The 22678-nt window shown below is 40.9% G+C and overlaps 1 protein-coding gene across 4 annotated transcripts in view; it reads right to left on the reverse strand.

Annotated features, from left to right (window-relative positions):
- Positions 1-21997, reverse strand: part of lrmda (leucine rich melanocyte differentiation associated) — a 286581-nt gene extending 264584 nt beyond the window's left edge. The window contains exons 1-2 of one of the 4 annotated variants that reach the window (XM_061836953.1): positions 21183-21997; positions 20155-20255 (exon numbers count right to left, since the gene is read on the reverse strand). In XM_061836953.1, coding sequence (XP_061692937.1) covers positions 20155-20255; positions 21183-21224 — 143 coding nt within the window. In that variant the 5' untranslated portion in view covers positions 21225-21997. Of the gene's footprint in view, positions 1-20154; positions 20256-21182 lie in introns of those variants that run through there. The other 3 variants (XM_061836950.1, XM_061836952.1, XM_061836954.1) reach the window with 3 other exon arrangements.
- Between the last annotated feature and the right edge of the window lie 681 nt (positions 21998-22678).

Here is a 22678-nt window from a genome sequence, read left to right on the forward strand (position 1 = left end):
GGTCTTCTCTCTTTGTATTACTATAACACAGTAGCTACAGCGGCCAGGGGTTGTTTCCCAATATGGACGTGAGGGGTTGCAGTTTTTTCCGTTGCAACGCATCAGAACATGTATGGCAGGGAGTTGCAACAGCTATGGGTTTGCGATTGTTAAGTTCAGTTGCATCGCTAGATGTGCGGCAGGACTGTATTGGTTTGAGGATGAGCTGCACCCTATCCCAGCTGACTTTGGATGTGAGGCAGGATCCACATAGGACTGGTCACCAGCCTTTTTTTTTTTTTTTTTTTTACCGGTATGTTTTTTGTTTTTGTTGGTTTGTTTTACTAGCCCTGTTCATGCTACTGTGTTGTTGCTATGTTAAGATAAGCTGAGGTATTAAAACTTTGATGACCAACAACAAAATATCGATTAATCTTCATATTTGCGATCCCAATTTAAGATTATATTTATTAACTTCCACGTGTCTGTTGTTTACAATCATTTAAAGTCACCGGTTAACCAGCATTAATTTGCTAATAAGAGGGTTCATTCATGGTATGATATAAGAGCCCCCTCTTACCATATTGGAAAGTGGAATATTTACAGTACCTTTTGCCATGGAGGTTTTTTTTGCTCGTGTTTGTTTATTGGTTCACCCAATTTTAGCAGCAATGCTAAAAAATTCATGAATTGTGTTTTGATTTTGTTTTTCTTTGGTCTAGGTTGAGCATGGCCCAAGGAACGTTCCATCTCATTGGGCGGTGATGTGAGATGTGAATAGATTCAGCCTTGATGAATAATGACAACCAAATTGACCTGCTGACATCATCTGAATCTCAAATCAAAGCTTTGACTGCACCAAAGATATAGTTTTTAACACCCTGATTTCAGCAGATCCCCACCAAAATGTAAATGAAATGGTTTTGTTTATTTTTGTATGAGCCTTCTGATAAATGACATCAACAAACTTAGTGACTGAAAATTATTGAAGGTGTAGTTTCATAGTCAATCAATTACAACAATTTCTACATCTTGGGGCTACTCCTTTTAGAAAGAAAATGACATTATGCAGAATCTGGGATGTCAATGTGGTTTGAGCTATTATTTACTATGCAACTTTGTTTTTGCACGAGTGTGATTTTTTTTCCAATAAAGGATGACATAAAAAAGCAGAGGGCTTATGGCAGAAAAATATGTTTTGTTTTGCAAGTCATTTTGATGATTTTTTTTTTTTTTTTTTTTAGAAATGGGTCAAATCTATTGTCATAAGATAGCTATTACTGTTATTTGAAAGATTGCTTTGGCTGAATCTGCAAATGATTCACATCAACATGGAGACATGGCTGATTTTGTTGGAATTCCATTATTCATTGTGGAGGTTCTTTTTTTAGTAGTTGAGCTTTTTCAGACTGTACAAAAAAAATGCAGCCCAACAATAAGGTCTACTGTGATGAAATTGTGTAATTTCATAGAGAATACTGTATAAATGGCTGAATTTGTAGAGATCAAAAAATGTAATTCTCCTCACTGAAATAATTAATGTTCTCGATAATAATGGCCAAAACAGTTATAGGTCTTATGATCGGACACAATATTGCCATTCATGTCATTTCTTCACGACTACAACAAACAGACAGACTGCTACATAGGAATATCTTTGAGGTCAGCTACATAAAAATTTGCCTAGTGTCAATGATATTTATATATACACCAGTATATTTGACATACAAGACCAAGATAATTTGAAAACCGTGAGAACGAGAGCCGGGGATCCAATTCGACCTTCCTTCCAGATCATAATTCACTAGGCATTGCTGTTTGATAATCTGCAATAATAGCTCAGTTGAAAGTAAAGACTTTAACAAGACAATTTAATAATCAAACCATGTGAACCCATCAATTGTTGCAGAAAACACTACTAGGAAAATAATGGTCAACAAGTGTCTCCTACACTTACTTCTCAACAAGGAGATTGTTTATATTCCCAGATGAGACTCAGGGCAGAGTGCAGCAAAATTGAGACTGCGGAATCTAATAATGCAGCTTCTGGAGCTAAGGCATAATGACAGGAACGGTGTTTATTTATTTTGGTCAGTTCTAATTGTGCATCCTGGTGTAAAATAGCTGGTTTCACCAATGGTAAAGTGTCAAAGGAGAGTAGAGTCTGTTTCTATGAGACGATGGACAGAGAAAGCTGCATTAAAGCATGCCAGAGTACAAAAACACATTTGAATGTTGACAATCAATGTATAAAAAGTGACAAGATGTTAAAGTGACTCAGAATGTCTATCAGGCTACAGACATTAAATCGGTGCTTTCCCATCTTCGGTTGTGAGAGATTTAGTACAAAAAAAGACAGATTGACACGTTGGAAATGACAGACCCAATCCTTGTCGTCTAGATGAATCTTGCAAAACTACAAGCAACATACTGTAGTTAAACTAGCCAGTCAGACTGATTAGTTTATCCCCTTGATCCACTTACAAATCCTTGACAACTGAGGATGGGTCATTGACAGCACTACAATAAAACTCTTAAATGATTCAAGATGAAGAAAATCATAAATTTTATGGATCTCTAAAGGGCGCATGTGACTTGTATACAGTGGATCTAAGAAGTCCAAAACCCAACCCGTTAATATGACGGGTTTTTAGTATATTTGAGTAAGATTCTCGTGTTTGATGACAAAATATCTTTTATGATGAAATAAAAATGTTGTATTTGCGAGGGGTGGCTTGGTTAAAAATTAACCCATCAAACGAATGCTAAACAGTAGTCAGTGCACATACCTGCCAACAATATGTAATGTCAAGGCATATTCATATTTGTAGTAATCCACTGAAAGCATAACGAACAATATAATTCACAGTTTTGACAGTAGCCGTTTTCTCCAAATACACACACACAAACATAATAATAAATAAATATTCTGGTCAGAGGGTGCTATTCTTGCTTCCGGATATTCTTTTCAATTCTGTGTACCTGGAGCATCCTCCAGTGGCCCCAGCACATCAAAAACGAGCCTCATAAAAAAATCAGCAGGCCTGTCTGACATGTGTCCCTGTGCCCTGATGGCATGCCAACACCAAAGAGGTGCATTGATTTTCTGTAACGTGGGGTCGGATTAGCCCTCTACTGGGATTAGCTGCCTGTGCAAGGCCTCGGGCTTCGCTATAAAACTTATAATTAATTTAAACAGCTGGGCCCATGGAAGGATACACTCCCTGCACCCCTCGTAGAGTGAGAGGGCGAGTGTGACTGACAGTTGTGTACATTCACAGTATAAGGTGCCTCTGCCGGGTTCAAGCTAAGGATTAGCGTCAGAGGCGGGGACTTGCTGCAGCTCTGCATTGTGCTGCTGAGAATGTATGGCAGGGAGAATGCTGTCATGTAATTTGGTAACATATCAGGATATCAGGCTATAAATGATGAAAATAAACATGCGCTAACATTAGCTTTATCCTGTTGCCGTGCCTTAACTTGAGAAACACTTTATTGCAAGAGCTCAGATGGATATCATCCCTTAGTATGAGTAGAACCTCGTTGGGGTTTGCTCCGTTCCATTCCGTATGTTATTTTCAGTTACCCAATGTGTTATTTCATTGTGAACAAGCCACCGCTCTAAACCGAGCCAGGTAATTATTGTGCAGTGGAAAAACATCAACAAAGCAGATTTGTTTGCTGATTGAGGTCATTGAGCCTGTTGGGCTTTGACAGAGATGCAAATCCAGATTAATTAATTGGCAAAACTATCGCCAACAAAGAGTGCTGTTAGTCAGAAGAATTATGAAGAAAAAAAAGCCTACATTTGGCATCGCTAAGATTGCAAAATGGTGTATTTAAACACCAATCTATCAACATGTTATAGTGCTTGTCATGATTAGGGTCGTGGGTGAGATAGAGCATAATCCATATGATTTTAGGAAAGATTACATGGTACAACCCAGATTGGGACAAAGTAACATTTCAACATATCCTTCGTTCCTTAATGAACAATACAAGAAGCCTAAAAAAGCAGTTCTGGATCAATGAATGTGTAAGATGTGGTGTGAATCAGAATTAGGGATATTCTCTGTCTGGTCTGCATTATACTGAGTATGAGTGTTACATGCTTCTTTTAATGATGAGGATTACATTTTGTTACATGTTCTTATTTTCACCAATACACTCCTTAGGGCACAAATAGGTGGAAGGGATACTGTAAAAAAATTACTTTTTTTTCCTTTACATTTTCAAAAAAGGTTTGTGGAAGACAGGCAAGAAAACCATCCCAGTTGAAAAACCGAGCTGCAAGAAAAACTACCACGGTAAGTACCACTGGTAACTAGTGTTAAGACTTGATTCATCCCTTTTTAGACCTGTCTTCAGATGTTCTACTGTCCAAAACACCAGTCACCTGAAAGAAGGCCTAAACAGTTTTTCTACATGGCCAATATATCAGAAGTATCATGTTACAATTTATTTCCTGCTTGTTCACAAAATATTGCTGACAAACTGTAAACAACATTCTGATGTAAGCAGAAATTAAAAGTCGACTTCCGCTTTTTTTTCTTCCTGGAAATAAGCAGCTGACTTCCCTTTTTGGCAATAGAGCTACACAGCAGTTGTGTGTCCAATGTGGTGTTGAGGCCAAAGGCTGCTGCCCCTCTGATACTCAATTATTGGATCAAAGTGTTTTCAAATTCAAATGTGCATTGACATGCTTGCTACATGTGAACAAAACTGGAAAGCTACCATACTGTAACAGGCCGCTATGATCACATGATAAAATGGGATGAAGCAGCATGTGGCTTGTGTGTTCTCTGTCCAATTTGTCCTCTTTCTGGCAGGAAATAAAGTAGAAAGACCACTCTTGGTGCTAGCATAATAAAGCAAATATTGGCCACAACTTCCACCAATAAATAATTCGTATCTTTTGGATATATGTGTACAAAACTAAGAGGTAGAATGACAATTGATTGCGTGTTTTATCACCCCCACTTTCACCAAGAGCCCCCCAAAAGGCTTGCCATAGTCAGGGAAGGTAAAGGGCAGTTCTCCTCCTTTCCGCAAAGACTTTGATCCAGCTGACACACAAACGGCCCTCAGATCACAAGTCTTCACACCCTCTTGGGCCTCTCGCCGCCTGCTCTTCTTGTACACGAACACTTTGCCCCAATGAGGATTGTACACCCTCCTCCCATCTCACTTCTTCTTCCTCAGCTGTTTGGTGTTTTTCCAAACATCTGAGTGTAGACATATTTGGCGCTTTGGAGGACCCAAGGGCCTAGGCTCCAGACAGAGGCAGCAAATAAAGGAACTCTTCAGTGCCCTGCGGTACCAAGGCTAAGGGGAGAGAGTCTAGAACATCACCAAGCGTCTGGGCAGGCGGCGGTGCTCACAAAACGCTGTGTATTTGGCCTAATGGAGAACTGGGGTTTTATGAGGTAAACCAGAAAGAAGAAGATTGCAAATGAAAGCCTTGTTCCAGGAGACATGTCATCGGTGTGGACATGAAACATGCAGTCACTGCTTCTTATCTCAATGTGTCCCAGGGTGGGAAAGTGAGGCAACCGCTTATGATGTGTTGCAGCCTAGCCTGACCATTAAAACATATTTCCATGCTGATGGATGTCAGATGGAGCCTCAACAAAACGACATGACTTGTCCTTGATTTTTAGAGCTCATCCCTACTTGTACATTCTTCGCAGGGACGTTAAGCAAGTTGATGTCATCGTGGTTATCACCCGCCACTCTCGCCGTCTGGACACACAGTTTGGTCTCTTTTTGGGAAAGTTAAAACCGTGAAAGATGCTCGTATGTGTAAGTGAAATGGACACAGGAAATGAGTTACAGATGTGAAGAAAATGTGGCACAGCTGTCCAGTGTCGAGGAAGCTTCACGCTTTTGACAAGTGTGTCAGAAAATCAATGGAAAAAAATTGCTCTTTGAGGCCTAAAATTGTTGGGGAAAAAAGTTTTGAGCATGAATCGTTATCCAAATGTTCTGAACTTCTGTTTCCATGCCAGTTTAGTATTGAGGAAAAGTTGCTCAACTTCTAACAGCTGACGCCTGCTTGGTCTTCTTTTCGACAAACTAGTGGATCAAACAGCACCTGTGCTGGTTGCAGCCAGGTAGGGCACTCAGTTTTACATCAGATAATACCACACAATCCACAGAAGTTATCGCAATCATGTCCCCAAGTAATTAAGTTGTTTTCCTTCATCATCTCCAGACATTAACAAGCACTCCAGGCGCTATAAAATATGACATTCAAAACATTCACCAAAAAAAAATCTGAACTCGTCTCATCCCTTGACAATTTGCTATGCATTGACCCAAGGGCAGCTTTCCAGCACAGGAACTCACAGCTCATTCTGAGGGTGGTCCACAGGTGTCCATGCTCTGACTGCAGGATCAGACTCTGACAAGGTTGTTTCTGGCGGAAGTGAAAACCCTCTTCAGGGTTACGTGGGTGGAATTCCTCCACCGAGGAATGGTTTTAGAAACCATTTCCAAGAGTCAAATTTAACTGAAAACGGGTTACGATGATTTTGTTATTTTTGTTTGTGATTTTGGTGTTGTGTGTGTATATTTTTATTCTTAGTTCTCTTTATTTTCCCTACTATGCTTTTAAGTTGTTATCATGCGGGTCTTTGTGATACTGTTTCCTTTCATACTTTTAAGTCCTTATGATATGATGCAGTTTCCTCTAATAGTCTTGGGTCCGTGTGTCGCGAACTCTTTGTGTCCTTTGTGACGCGGAAGTCTAACATGTTTCAAGGATTACCTATATAAAGACGAGAAAGACGGGCAATGAGGCTTCTTATCATGAGCTTACCTCTGCTCTGGGAAACTACGCTGCTTGGAACACTAACTAGACCGACGCCTGCTGTCTTTCTTTTTGGACAGGCTGGAACTTTCGCTAACTTGGAATACCTGCTGGGATGAACATTTGCTTGTTTGGGAAGACTCGTTCAACCTTAGTGACTATTTGCCGTTGTGGCTCAACTACTCTGTTCTAGAACTCCTATTTTGTGTTGGCTATTTTATCGTGTTTGTGTAATTGTGTTGATGTGTGTGCGATGAAATTGTCAGAAACGCAATACAACTGACTTGTTGCATTTTACTAGTTTTAACAAAGGGGACGTTAGTCTAAAGTCACACGAAACATTGGGCTGTGGTTTACGTGACAGTGATGTTTGGCAGCCTGAAATTGCAAACATTGGAAAACAGGCCTCAAAGTGAAATTTAAAAAGAAAGGCAATTTCCATATCAACACTGGAAATGGCTGTCTGAAAATCAGGTGTTCGGTCGGGGCATGCTTGGCAGAACAGAGCACTCCAAAGTTTAGAATTTTTGGGAGTTTTTCAAAGTACAATCATCGCCGCAACAAAGCCTAGCACAAGGTGGGTGAAGGTTGTGAAAGTCGGCACTCTTTTCTCAAATTGGTGTTCCTGAAAGTAACTGTCACTGTCAAAAAAAAAAAAAAAGAGCTGCTACGCCAGGCGCTAAAATGATTGAATGATGCCCTACGCTCAGTTGTGGCAATATAATATCTCCTAAATGTTGTCTGGTGTGGGTCTAATGGGCCAATTTTGCAGCATCTCTGTGTGCAAGGTTTGTGATTGAAATTTGGATTCGGAGCTACAAAATATTCACACTATAAAAGCTCTTAAAAGGACATATTGTAGACCCCCCCAAAAAGGATGAATAAAGCTATTTTGGTTCAGGACAACTTTATTTATAACCATCTTCTGCATATATGCCTTGATTTTTGTCAGTACGAATCATGTGACACTAAACTACACTAAAATATTTTGCTTTTTCTTGTTGATCGAAAGATTCCCACTGTAGTGCATGCAGCAAGTTCCTATCCTGCTATGAAACGCAAGAGGTGAAAGGTGCCTGGCTCTGGGTTGGGATTGCGGGGAGATTCTTGTGAACATCTCTAGCACCTGGCGCACATCCCCCAAGTTGAATTGAAATGCGCCCCAAGTATCTGTCTTCACTTTTCACCTCCAGGAAGACGTAGAGGAGACAGATTGAAGGCCGTGAAGCGACTCCAACAGGCTAGACTGTAACCAAAGGAAGTGCTTTTGTTCCTCTTCCAAACCTTTTGGGGTTCACCCCCCACCCCCCTCCTTTGGGGCTCAGCCAAGAGATGTAGAATTATGGCTGTGTTGTAATATGTTCCATGCCTCGCAGTTGCTTACAGTTGCTTTTATCTGAGGGTAATGGGCTGAACATAAACTAAGCCCTACAGGAGACTCAAATAGAAACCACTAGTGATTTTTATAGCAAAACGCTCATTATTGCGTGGCGTGTATTCTAAATGACTTGACATGTGTTATGTGCTTTAAAAGCAGCATCAAGGATGAAAAGAAGGAAGCAGATTTACGACGCACTGACATTCTCCCACATCATCAACTTTCAAGCAGCAGGCCTGTTATTGACAGCCCAGTGCCCGGTCCAATCATCTCCCCTTTTAACGTGCGCTTTAAAAATGCACAAAGCGCATGTCAAAACCTGAGTACACATTAGTGCTCCCCAAAATCGTCTACTTACTAAACATGTCACTAATGAATTATACATCTGACTCGTATTTACAAGGCGCTTTGCTCGCAGAATGCGTGTAGAAGTTGTAAAGTATTTAATAAGGCTTTAAATATGTAGGAGAGTCATGATCTTTACCCAGGCCCAGCAGATGTTTACGCAATATCACAAATAAGGAATATGGCAAAGACAGACATGGATACTTTTTTTTTTTTTCCCCCGGCCAAGTAAGAAACTGGAGGGATTGACCACTTGGGCCCCGTCGGGTCACCTCGTAAAAGATATATCACTCTGCAAAGGGGTAAAAAAAAAAAAAAAAGAACCAAATCCAGTGAGGAAACATTGCCGATTTTAAGAGCCATTTTATTCAGACAGAGTGTACTAAAACTAATTGGAATTCTGTCAATGGAAAAATATGTCCCAGAGACAGCTTTGAAGCCAACAAGCCAGCCGGGGCAGTCAAACATAAAATATTAAAATACCCTGGCATCGCATATTTGACAAATATCACATTTGGACAATGAACTATATATAATATATTGTGATAATTAAAACCACAGTTGTCCTTATTTGTCCTGACAAATTCTGAAACAATACACAATAAGTCTTGTTTTTCTGGCAAAAAAATAAATAAAACGCTGTGGAATGTCTTTTACTTTCTTTCCCCCCCTCCTCTGCGACGACTCCTCTCTCTCTATTTTAGAGCCAATAAAATGTCAGCTTTTATTCTCCTCCTCCAAAGTGCTGGCTGGATATCAGCAGGCCCTTCTAAAACTCCGCCACTGCAAGCTGGAGACCTGTAAATCTCCATGTCAGTGGCACGCCATCCGTCTTGGGGTGTACAATAAAAAAGGAAGGAAAAAAAAAAGGGGGGGGGGGTGACGCAGTCATAAAAGGAATGGCATTACTGGCCAGTATATATTATGTGAACAAAAGGAACATAAATATGTTCTTTTCCATTCCGAATGGGCAAGATAAAGCAAAGAGAAGCTTGTGGAAAGCTCCAGAGGGCTGATGGCTGCTGACAGTGATTAATAGACGCTTCTACTGCTGTCAGCAGCCCTCTCTTGCATTTGCACTCAGTCAACTGCTCTGCAGGCTTAAAAGATAAGCAACTACTACATTGTCTCCTAACTGTATTTCTTTTCCGATGTCTGACAAACCAAATACACTTGTTTGGACTTACAACTTTAAACATCCACTTACATACGGTTAGCACCATTTATTGTCACCAATTGCAGTTTGGACATTTACACTCACGTTCCCACCTGTTTTAGAGTTTTCACTTACCTTAAAGTAAATATTTTGAAGGACGGGGCGCGGCTGGTGTAAAAATAAGGTAAACCCTATAAAAAGCCAAATCTTTATCATTGTAATCTGTATAGCAGTAGCAAGCAGCTAATGCTAGCAACAAAAGACAGAAAAGCCTCTTTTAGACAGAGACAGATTCAATAACTGAATATTGCACATTTAGCCGTGAAATCTGTCAAAGGCACAATATCGCCTTACTATTAAGATGATTTTAGCATCTACTGTAACATCAGAAATGCTTGCCAGACATTGACAATTGCTTTCTTTGCAACCGGGTGGGAGAAGTGAGTTTTGAATTTTTTAACGACACATCCCTGCTCTAACTTTCAGGCATTTTATTTTACACAGGCAGTTTCCAAAGCACTAATACTACCCCTGCAGGAGAATATTTCCAGGAAGACATTGTCACCCATTCCTTGTCAGGGCCGTTTATAAAGAACAGCAACACAGAAAAAGACAGAAAAATGGCAGCTTTTCAACATCTGTTTTTTTTTCTTTGTCAGGGCATTCCAAATGGTTGTGTTGACTACAGCCAGTGATTGAACAATGGCTCAGATTGATTTTTCCATCTTCATAAATATATATATATATATATATATATATATATGTATATATATATATATATATATATATACACACAGTGAAGAAAATAAATATTTGAACACCCTGCTATATTGCAAGTTCTCCCACCTAGAAATCATGGAGGGGTCTGAAATTTTCATCGTAGGTGCATGTCCACTGTGAGAGAGATAATCTAAAAAGAAAAATCCAGAAATCACAATGTTTGATTTTTTTTAACCATTTATTTGTGTGATACAGCTGCAAATGAGTATTTGAACATCTGTCTATCAGCTAGAATTCTGACCCTCAAAGACCTGTCCACTCCAAGTATTATCCCGAATCAGATGCACCTGTGTGAGGTCGTTAGCTGCATAAAGACACCTGTCCACCACGTACAATCAGGAAGATTCAAGACCAAAGATACCAGAGACAAAATTGTACAACTCCACAAGGCTGGAAAGGGCTACGGAGAAATTGCCAAGCAGCTTGGTGAAAAAAGGTCCACTGTTGGAGCAATCATTAGAAAATGGAACAAGCTAAACATGACGGTCAATCTCAATTGGAGTTGAGCCCTTGCAAGATATCACCTCGTGGGGTCTCGATGATCCTTAGAAAGGTGAGGAATCAGCCCAAGACGACACGAGAGGACTTGGTCAATGACCTAAAAAGAGCTGTGACCACCGTTTCCAAGGTGACTGTTGGTAATACACTAAGACGACATGGTTTGAAATCATGCAAGGCATGGAAGGTTCCCCTGTTTAAACCAGCACACGTCAAGGCCCTACTGTGAAGCATGGGGGTGGTAGCATCATGCTTTGGGGGTGTTTTTCTGCACATGGGACAGGACGACTGCACTGTATTAAGGAACGGATGACCGCGGCCATGTATTGTGAGATTTTGGGGAACAACCTCTTTCCATCAGTCAGAGCATTGAAGATGGGTCATGGCTGGGTCTTTCAACATGACGATGACCCGATGAACCAAGGAGTGGCTCCGTTAGAAGCACATCAAGGTTCTGGCGTGGCCTAGCCCGTCTCCAGACCTAAAACAAATAGAAAATCTCTGGAGGGAGCTGAAACTCCGTATTTCTCAGCGAAAGCCCTGAAACCTGTCTGATCTAGAGAATATCTGTGTGGAAGAGTGGGCCAAAATCCCTCCTGCAGTGTGCGCAAACCTTGTGAAAAACTACGGGAATCGTTTCACCGCTGTAATTGCAAACAAAGGTAACTATACCAAATATTAACATTGTTTTTCTCGGGTGTTCAAATACTTATTTGCAGCTGTATCAGACAAATAAATCGTTAAAAAAAATCATACATTGTGATTTCTGGATTTATCTTTTTAGATTATACCTCTCACAGTGGACATGCACCTATGATGAAACTTTCAGACCCTTCCAAGATTTCTAAGTGGGAGAATTTGCAATATAGCAGGGTGTTGAAATACTTATTTTCTTCACTGTATATATTTTTTTCTTACACCCCCAGAGACAGCTCTCTGGTTTTCATGTTAGTTATACTCACAGTAATAATGTAGTCTTCACAAGCAAAACCTACATTGGAAATTAAGCGCAGACATTCAGCAGTCCTTTCATTTATGAAGCATTAATAAAACATGACAGGGACAAAAGTAAAGCCGCATGGCTATCAAACCTTCATTCTATAGGCCATTTTAAATAGTGTCACTATAAAAACCTCTTTACCATTCACCTCTTGAAGAAATCATTCTTTACGACGCAAAGTCTCTACTGACACCGTCGAAGCCAAGTGAGCAGCGAGAGAGAAAATCAGAAATAAACTCAAATTGGAGAGACAGCGTAATACGACAAGCCACCTATTAGTTTAAACATCTTTAACGCATCAGTCTACTTTCCCTGGAGGAGTACATAATTTTGAAAAGCCAGCCTGGCGAAATTAAAATGGTTGTTTTTGACAGTAAACATCAATGTACCTGACGTAAATGTGTTATTTGCTTGCTTAATTTACGAGCCCAGGTTATCCTAAATAGGCCTGCCTCAATCAGATATGAACTATTTTTGCCGCACATCACCACTCAACACGCTCAAACACACGCTGCCGGTTAAGTGATGGAAGGACTTCATACCGCCGATGTTTCATATCCTCTCCGCCTAACTGACACTTTATCTGCATGGCGCCGTGCCTGCAGATTGAACACTTAGGCGAGACAATGACAGGCTCTCTTCCCGTTGTCACTTCTCATTCGAGGACCAGGAGTAACACCCCCCCCCCCACACACACACACACACACACACACACACACCACACACACACACACACACACACACACCTATAGCCCCTCAAACACGCAACACACAACCTACCTTGGCTAGGATGGGATGTCTGTGTTTGTCAATTAGCGAGCCCCTTCCCCGCATTGAAAGACAGCGCGCCCCCGTGACGAATTAGGCGAGACAGATGAGTGAGGCACGAGTGTGGCGCTAATACTCCAGCCTTCTTTGGATATGAATCTAAAACGACACAGCTGACAGGCCATACACGGTTTTATTTCATTTCTGAGTGTAGCAGGCCTCCCTACTTTGTCTTCTTTGTTCTCTTTTCATCACACTGCTTACATCTCACTTTGACAGCCGGCCGACACCGAGAGCACTTTCCCTTTTCAAATGCGAGTTAGCATACTTGATTTGTCATTAAAATGCAAAACGCCTGCCATCGCCAACATCGCCCAGGCTGAGCGTGTGCAGCCTACTGTAAGTACGACGCCAAGGCTCATCTGCAATGCAAAAGTCAAACTTGTTTTGTACAGACAGAGGGAATTTTCACACGTCAGGAGGTCGTCTGCAATACAAACAATACCTTTTACATCAACCCCTGTGTTTGCATTGACTGGAAGGATCCTATTATTGGCTTATTCGAAATAAAAGCAGCTTACATGAGTTGAAGTCGACTTGAATTACCATTTACACTGAACCCCCACAACTCACAGGAGTTAGGGATCAAGATGCAACCCAAACAGTGAAAATCATGATTATATCAGTCAAAATTGCTTATGTTAATAGTTTGAATACAGCCCAAAACTCTGATCCCCTAGGTCACAGGGTTCAAACTCAAGGCCGGGGGCCAGATCCGGCCCACCGCATGATTTTATGTGGCCCAGGGAGGCAAATCATGTGTATCAACTTCCATGATTTGTGTTAAAATCTCCCAAAATTTCAAATTGTCATGTCATAAATGATAACGTTGAGCTATTAAAAGTATTTTTGTCACCAAACAACAATAGTTGGACAACCCATTACCCTTGATTTCTGATTCCAACACTAGTTCATAAATTTCATGTGTAAATATGATGAAGCAGTGAAAGATGTTTATGGTTTCAGAGTCACAATGGGCCTCTGAGGGAAACCCAAAATAAAATGTGACCCGTGACAAAAATGGGTTTGACACCCCTGCCCTAGGTTATCTGATATTACCCTTAAAGATAGATAAAAAAAAAAAAAGGCGATTCTTTTTTTTATTTAAAACAGGGGTGCTCAATGCGTCGATCGTGAGGCAGTTTTGGCCGATTGCGGGAATAAAAGACGTCAGCCAATGTTCCTTTTAAACTGCACGCGTGCACCGCTGATGCAGATATTCTGTGTTGCGTGCAAAAAAAATAAGAATAATTAAAATTCCAATCCATATTGAAAGTATAATATACAGCTATTCAGTTTGTGGCATTTTGTAATGTGATTCAATGAGTGAGGAATGACTGCTTGTTACATCCAATGGCACAATTCACATATGTATTCTAAAAAATGAAAAGAAGAAGCCACTGGTTTCTTTTAGGCAGCACACGTAACTTTCTCTAACAACTACCGCTGCTCCGCCACACTTTTTTTTTCTAGTTTACCTTACACACGCCGCCACCCCCCCCCCCCCCTCTTTAAGATGTACACTCATAACTACAAATGTTACAGTACTTACGCACCCCATCAATGTGTTTTATAATGACAGCGTCCACCACCGCTGCTTTATTTAGCAACACAGTCTGGGCAACGTACAGCAAAGACGAGGTAGACATCCTGCTTATGTTAGAAAGTTAAGAAAGAAATGCTGTTGTTTTAAGATGCAATGACTGTTGGAGTATGTGAATAATCAAAGAAAAAGTGGTTAAACTGGACGAGATTTTCTCTTTTCCAAGTGGAAAAGGTCTGGCCTGAATCCAAAGTAGAAAGTGCAGGAAAACATGGTGTGTAATTTTAAGATTCCACCTTGGCACAGCCAGATCCAGGATGAAAGCATAGACAATACAGTGGACAAAAAGCTAATTCTGTATTTTAAATATAGGAGGCAACATAACATTAACCTTAAAACTGTTTGGGAGCATCACCATCATCATCATCATCATCATCATCATCATCCCCCAAGCCCCCCGTCGTCAGTGGCTCACGAGAGGCTGGCAGCTTGAAAAGTAGATCTTGGAGTAAAAAAGTCTGGGCATCTCTGATTTAAATTAATCCTCTAAAAGAAGCAATTAATTTAACTTTGCCCTAAGGCAGAAAACTCTTTTATAGTATCACAAGCCTTTACTGTGCAAGTGTTTTGTTGTTCTTTGGCATTTTTAATGACACTTATTCCAAAATAAGTAGCTGCCTCAATAAGGGGTGTCAGGAGAAGAATACACATCGGGTGCAAGTAGACTTAGTACAATAGCCCTCGAGTAAGACGACGACCTTTTTGCTGTTTTTACATTTAACTTGTTTGACAGTTGAGAAGTTACACAAAAATTTGTCATAAGTACGTCAGTACTCAGGGATGCTCATGTGTCAGGAAAAAAAAATGTCCAGCTTCCACCAACAGCATAAAAAGAACGCCTTCCCTTTTCAATAGCTCTTATCCTGTCCAGGACCGGAATAAAATTCAGTGCTCTTTTCAAACTTCCAACTAAACTCCTGTAAGAATCCATATTCTGTATTTAAGAAGCTTTATCTCCTTACAGGATTGCATTTTTATAAGTACTTTTCAGTATAATATGTGTCATATTATAGAAAGCTATAGCCTTCAAGTGATGGGACAACTCGGCTTGTCCTGAATGCGGTGAAAAAAGAACTACCAAGTGTTGTGTAGCAACGGGAACAGTAAAAACACAACATTATAATTCTTTTTTATATGACATTTCTGTAACAGATAACAGGATTGTAAAAGTCTAATTGTTTACACGTTTTATTTTACATAATCTACAATGGCTCTCGTGTGTTTTGAGGACATGCTGTAAATGCTGCCATTGCACCACTTTATGTTAGTTACCGAATCTGTAAGGGATTGTTTCTGTGTGTCATGTGTGTCTAGTGTCCAACTTGCATGTCGGCGATTGTGACCACCACAGCACCCAACAAGAGGAATCATGTCAACACAACGCAATGTGCACACACCTGACTAGAAACGAAGATGGTGACACAACAGCACACATTGATGAGACGGCCTGAGGGCGGCGGGGGAGTGTGGGCGTGACAGATCGCTATGGAGAGTTCATCCCCGCCGTTACCTGCCTGGGATCGCGCGGCGGTGATACACAAACAATGCCCACAAATCACGTTGGGCACACACAGTGCTCACTTAAAAGTGACGCAAGTGACGCCGCGGTTCTCATTGCGACTCAGTGTCAGCGGGGTGGAGGGTTGTTGTCCATTGCACTGACAGAAGGGAGGGAATTAGCCGCGACAACCTCTGGCAACGTCTCGTGTTGTATTTGATTTGAGCACGGAAACACAGCACACGTGCTCAAGTTTTCAGCTTGGTGTTTACACCTGGAGATGCTTGCGGCTGAGGCAGGGTCATGTTGTCAAAACCACAATCCTCCTACTGCAACTACGTACCTGACAAGTCATGTTTTGCAAACCTCTAAATGAATGTGTACTTGGGTCTCCTGTTGTACTCAACTAAAGTCCCTTTTATAGTGCCTGTAAAAGACATCATATTTTCGCCTTTTTCCATGTCACCGTTCTGTACAAACAGCAAAGACATGGAACGGGAGGACGTAGTTGACCGCTCAGTTTTCTGGATTCGAGGGTAGTATCAGATGCCCCTATTACATCACTTATAAAAGCCAACATTTTCCAATGTAGCTGTTTAATATGAACAGCACAGATATGGAATGTTGTGAACTATCAAAACCCTGTTTCACATTGCATGTAAAAGCTGACGTTTATAGTTCTTTTCCATGTCTTTGTTCTGTATAAACAGCCGAGAATTGGAAATAGGGGAACAAAGTCGGCCTTGCAATTTTCTGGTTTCGAAGGCGGTATCAAAGGCCACTTTCAAAATACAGTACTAACAATAAAGTACAGTTTTCTCTGTGTCAATGTTCGTATGAACGGCACCGAAACGGACTGAGGAGACTACGTCAACCAATCAATTTTACACCTTCAAAGGTAGTATCACAAACATTTCCAATAGCAAGATCCATATCATTGTCCTGAATGAATGGCGCCCCCAAATGTGGCCATGAAGTCCACCTGAATATGTTCCACCTTTATTCACAGCATCGTTCTGTCGTATAAACGCAGAATGCGGGGATAAAGCAGACAAGGGAATTTCTTCTGGCTTTAACGGTAGCATCCCAAGTACCTTTTACATCCATCAAGCATTTTCAATATCGCTTGTCCTCGTGAGGATGGAGAGTGAACTGGAACCTACCCGAGCTGACTTACAGTGAAGAAAATATGTATTTGAACACCCTGTTATACTGCAAGTTATCCCACTTAGAAATCATGGAGGGATCTGAAATTTTCATCGTAGGTGCATGTCCAGAGCTGGGACCACTGTTTCCAAGGTGACTGTTGGTAATTCACTAAGACGTCATGGTTTGAAATCATGCATGGCACGGAAGGTTCCCCTGCTTAAACCAGCACGTCAAGGCCCGTCTTAAGTTTGCCAATGACCATTTGGATGATACAGAGGAGTCATGGGGGAAAAGTTTTGTGGTCAGATGAGACCAAAATTGAACTTTTTAAGTCATAATTCCACTAACCGTGTTTGGAGGAAGATGAATGATGAGTTCCATCCCAAGAACACCATCCCTACTGTGAAGCATGGGCATGGTAGCATCATGCTTTGAGGGTCTTTTTCTGCACATGGGACAGGACGACTGCACTGTATTAAGGAGCGAATGACCGCCGCCGTGTCGTGTGAGATTTTGGGGAACAACCTCTTTCCCTCAGTTTGAGCGTTGAAGATGGGTCATGGATGGGTCTTTCAACATGACGATGACCCAAAGCACACAGCCAGGAAAACCAAGGAGTGGCTCCGTGAGAAGCATATCAAGGTTCTGACATGGGCTAGCCAGTCTCCAGACCTAAACCTAAAAGAAAATCTTTGGAGGGAGCTGAAACTCCATGTTTCTCAGTGACAGCCCAGAAACCTGTTTGATCTAGAGAAAATCTGTGTGGAAGAGTGGGCCAAAATCCCTCCTGCAGTGTGCGCAAACCTGGTGAAAAACTACAGGAAACGTTTCACCACTGTAATTGCAAACAAAGGCTACTGTACCAAATATTAACATAGTTTTTCTCTGGTGTTCAAATACTCATTTGCAGCTGTATCAGACAAATAAATCGTTAAAAAAAAAATCATACATTGTGATTTCTGGATTTATCTTTTTAGATTATCTCTCTCACAGTGGACATGCACCTATGATGAAAATTTCAGACCGCTCCATGATTCCTAAGTGGGTGAACTTGCAATATATCAGGGTGTTCAAATACGTATTTTCTTCACTGTAAGGTGAAAAGTGGAGTTCACCCTGGACTGGTTGCGAGCCAATCGCAAGACACATGGAGAGACAAACAACACTGCAAACCAAACAATTTACCTGTAGATTCTTCAATTGACCTAAGCCGCATGTTTTTGGAATGTGGGACTAAATAGTAGTACCGAGAGAAAACCCATGCAAGCACAGGGAGAACATGCAAAGAGCCTAGATTGGAACACGCAACCTCAAATCTGTGTGCACTAAACTGACACGAAAATTTTACCTCTTTAAAGGTACTATCAGAAACATAGCGGTGGTACGTTGGCACCTATGTCTAAAAGAATGTTGGAAAAATCAGTACACGGTTCAGTTTAACGCCGAACCCTACAAATGCCTCAAGTAGCAAATCAACTTTCTCTTGTTGTGTGCAACCCTCACATGTGCATTTCAAATGCATTTTTAACAGGCAGCGTTTCTCCGCAATAAAGCGGCAGATTAGTTATATTCTAATAGGGATCACGTCGATTAAGTGGAGGGCGTCGCGTTGCATTAGGAAGCTAAAAACATCATCACATGTTCCTCATTAACGCCACCCACCCATGAACTCCCTGTGTGATCATGTGAGCAGCTTCAGAGGGAAAAGCAGAGCGGTGAGTATGAATATGTAAATAAAATACCTCATAAAGTACAATGTTAGACAGACCGTGAACTCGGATTGTTTGAGGTCTGATTATGAAGTCACAAACAGGGATGGTCAAAAGTTCAGAAGCATAATCACTTCCAGGAATCAACAGCATTCCGGTGGTTATCAGAAAATCTCATTTAGTTATGACCGAGACCATCTAATCATCTGACCAACAGTTAGCTCTGATGCTGAGTCAGCTGTTTGCTGCTTTTCGTGAATTCAATCATCATTGCTTGAATGCAGGGTAATCAGGCACATCATGGTGCATTTATGTCTGCACAGAATTTGTACAAGAAGTCATAAACGTTCTTGAAAAAAACTCACATAGACACTGCCATATTGTTTGTCCGTTGCAATTAAGTTAAGAAGAATTATAGTAAGTTACAATATATCAGCAACATTTTAATAAGATCTGGAAAAACACTGGCCCCATACTTAAATTTGTGCTACGATCTATCGGAAGTTATAATGTAAAACAATTACAGTGGAGCCTCCAAAGACAGGCGGGCCAATAATGATCAAATTATTGACTTAAACCAGAGATTTTCGATTCAAATATGCATCAAAATGCTAACCAAAATTCAAGTTCAATTATCATGCATCAAGTTTTTTTTTTTTTTCGGGGGATCTCATTATTGTTTTATTTTTATTTTACTTTTATCATATAGTCATTACCTCCATTGGTTTAATAATGGTGTATAGAAATGTGACCAAAATAATTATAAAAATGTTTCGCCTCAACTTAATGTAAAATGAATGGGAGCTTTATTTGGGGTTAATCACAGGCACTTTAAATTTTATTTCATTTTTTTTCCCATTTGCTTTTTTACAGGATATAGCTCACCGTGGAAAACATTTTAAAATTATTTGCCGTCATCTCTTTTTTTTTTTTTTTACATCATAAATCAAAGCATTTCAACAGAAGGGTGGATACCTTTTATATACACCGTACGTATATGATCACAAAGTTCAAGACAAATTCCTTTTTTCTCTGTCTGACAATATAAGTGGCCATTAAAGAACCGACAACGCCAATATACGAACAAAGAGTTCCATAATGTCACATCATGACAGAAAAGACCCTATTTCCCACCAGAACTACATTTCAAAATCAAATCAATCAAAAGCCTTAATTGTCATTATATGACTGAGCATACAATGAGAGACCAATAATAATAATAATATAAATACAATAGAATAAAAACGTACTGGATGTGAATTACAAAAGACCCGTTTTCATCAATTGACCTCCAATTAGCTGAACGAAGTCTTGTGACACTTGAGGAGGGATGTTCAACCCCAGAGACAAGCACAAGACATCCATAAATATGTTTATAAGCAAGTGACACCACATGGCAAAAAAAAAAAAAAAGTCTGACCTGAGTTGGTTGAAGCTCAAGTCCAACCTTCTTGCAAAATCTCCATAAGAGTCCCCAAGGAATTCTGGGATGTCCTTACAATCATGTCCAATGTAGGATATCTGAAAATAAACACAAAAATTTGTTTTTAAAATTCCAAATAAGTATTGATAAATCCAGAAGCTAGACATGATATCGTTTATATCTTGATGTTAGCACCCACAGAACAGAATTAAGTCATAATACATGCAGCATAGCTTGCATAGTACAAACTATGTTTTTGTGGGGTTTTTTTTAGCTGACATTTTGGGGTGCTGCACCAGCGACAGAGTGTTGGCCTTGCAGTTCTGAGGACTGGGGTTCAAATCCGGGCGCCGCCTTTTCGGAGTTTGCATGTTCTCCCTGTGCCTGCGTGGGTTTTCTCCGGGCACTTAGGTTTCCTCCCACATCCCAAAAACATGCATTCATTGTAGACTGTAAATTGCCCTCAGTTGTGATTGTGAGTGCAACGGTTGTTCGTCTGGCAACCAGTTTGGGGTGTAGCCCGCTTCCTGCCTGATCACGGCTGGGATAGGCTCCAGCACTCCTGCGAACTTTGTGAGGATAAGCGTCTCAGAATATGGAGGGATTTAAAATATAATAAAGGTTATATTTAATATTATGAATGTAACTAAATTGTTCACCACTTTAGATATGACAATGTGGTATCCCACACAATAGCTGTTTGCACATTTTTTAACTTGCAACATTTACATTAGACACTTAATGAAGTAATAACAGTGACCTATAGAAATTGGGTACATTATCTCTCGTCAATAATAATAATTAAAAAAAAGATTTGCGAGAAAGGCAATTTGGGGATTTGCGCTGAGCATTTTTGTGCACTGCCTAAAAGTGGACGCGGCGTGCCTTGTTACGTTAAGTGGGAGGGAACTCCAAGCGCTGTCACATGACAGCATGGAGCAGAGAACCAGCACTTCAGACTACAGTTGAAAACTTAGTAGGAAGATAATAAAAGAAAGAAAGAAACGAACAATACTGTTACTTACATGAGTTCCATTCAAAGCCACCGGCGACTCCCTGCGCGCCATCACCTCCACTTGGATTAACAGCCGAGCAGCCGCGTGTTTTCGATCAGTGTGTGTTTGCACTGAAGTGTGGAGTCCGCGCAGGACAAGGCGAGCAAAGCGGGTGCCCTGGGTCCGTGAAGCGGCAAAAACTTAGTAGCACTGTGCGGTCTGCGTCCGGAAGAGTTTTTTCTTTTCTTTTTTTTTGGCGGAGTTTGGACAGTTAGTGGTTTCCGCGTGTCTCGATCAGCTGACCGGCGTGTGCGGAAATGTCCCACGTTGGCTGGCTCGCAGTGGGCGGCTGGCTGAGCGAGTCGCAGACTGCATTGAGTCGCCCGGTCGCCGTTATTATATCTCACAAGGCTCCACGGAGTTACTGCGCGCACAAAGAGGTTGTTGTCTCGCCTTCGTGTCCATTCAACTCAGTGTCGTGCGCTGTACGTCACGTAGCCGCACAAACTCAACACAGCTCATCCCGTGGCTACTGTTTCAGCAACTAGCCACATGCTAGCCAGCTATCTAATTACTTGTATCTAACTTGCCCGCATAAGCTGTTTTTAATGACATGAATCACGGGACTCCATTGTAAAAAGTTTTGTTTTGTAGCATACATAATGTAGCTCGTGAACTTTTTTTTCAAATGAACCACTAAATGTAATGGGTCAACTTTTACAAAGATAATCTTGTCTAGATGCTAACGTGCTTCACTAAAGTACTGTGTCAGCAACTAGCAAAGTTATTTAGCCAGCTAACATCTCTATACAGACTGTTTTCGACCATGTGACTACATCCGGGGGCACCCGCCGTGATGGATGGGTTCACTCTCCTTTTTGCATATAGACCGGAGTTACACAAGTGTCCGTAGGACTGTTAAAAGTGACGCATGATGGCTAAAAAGACTTTGAAAAGTTATCGGGACTCATTAGATGTTGTTTCAAGAAACTGTCACGACAAGAAGTGTGCTTTGATTGACAATATCGACCTGTATGCCTTGGAGAAACACAAATGGAGCGTCGGTAACCTATCCAGACATCGTCAACTATCTCCCCTTCCCAACAAGCGCTTATACCATGGACTAACTAAAGAATTACAAAGGTCTGGAGGCCTACAAAGAATTAATCAGTGGCTGGGTTTGTGATGCGGCGGTATCCATTCTATGCAACCCGTGTCTCCACACTGATAAGGTTAGTTTACCCCACAATGCAATTTAAATATGTACCGCGTGATTATAGTCAGCGTTGTGTTAAATTATATTGATTATACCAACCAAAGAGGTGTAGATTATTATTTTCATTTTTGAGACACAGGTTGCTTTCAATGGATACCGCCCCATCACGAACCCAGCCATTGATGAATTGGTTGGTGGCCTCCAGACCTTTGCAATTCTTTAGTTGGTCCATGGTGTAAACACTTGTCGAGAAGATGAGATAGTCGACGATGTCTGGATAGGTTACCGACGCCCACAGTTCAAAATTATT

The sequence above is a fragment of the Syngnathoides biaculeatus genome, chromosome 12 (assembly GCF_019802595.1).
Source record: "Syngnathoides biaculeatus isolate LvHL_M chromosome 12, ASM1980259v1, whole genome shotgun sequence".
NCBI classification, from domain to species: domain Eukaryota; kingdom Metazoa; phylum Chordata; class Actinopteri; order Syngnathiformes; family Syngnathidae; genus Syngnathoides; species Syngnathoides biaculeatus.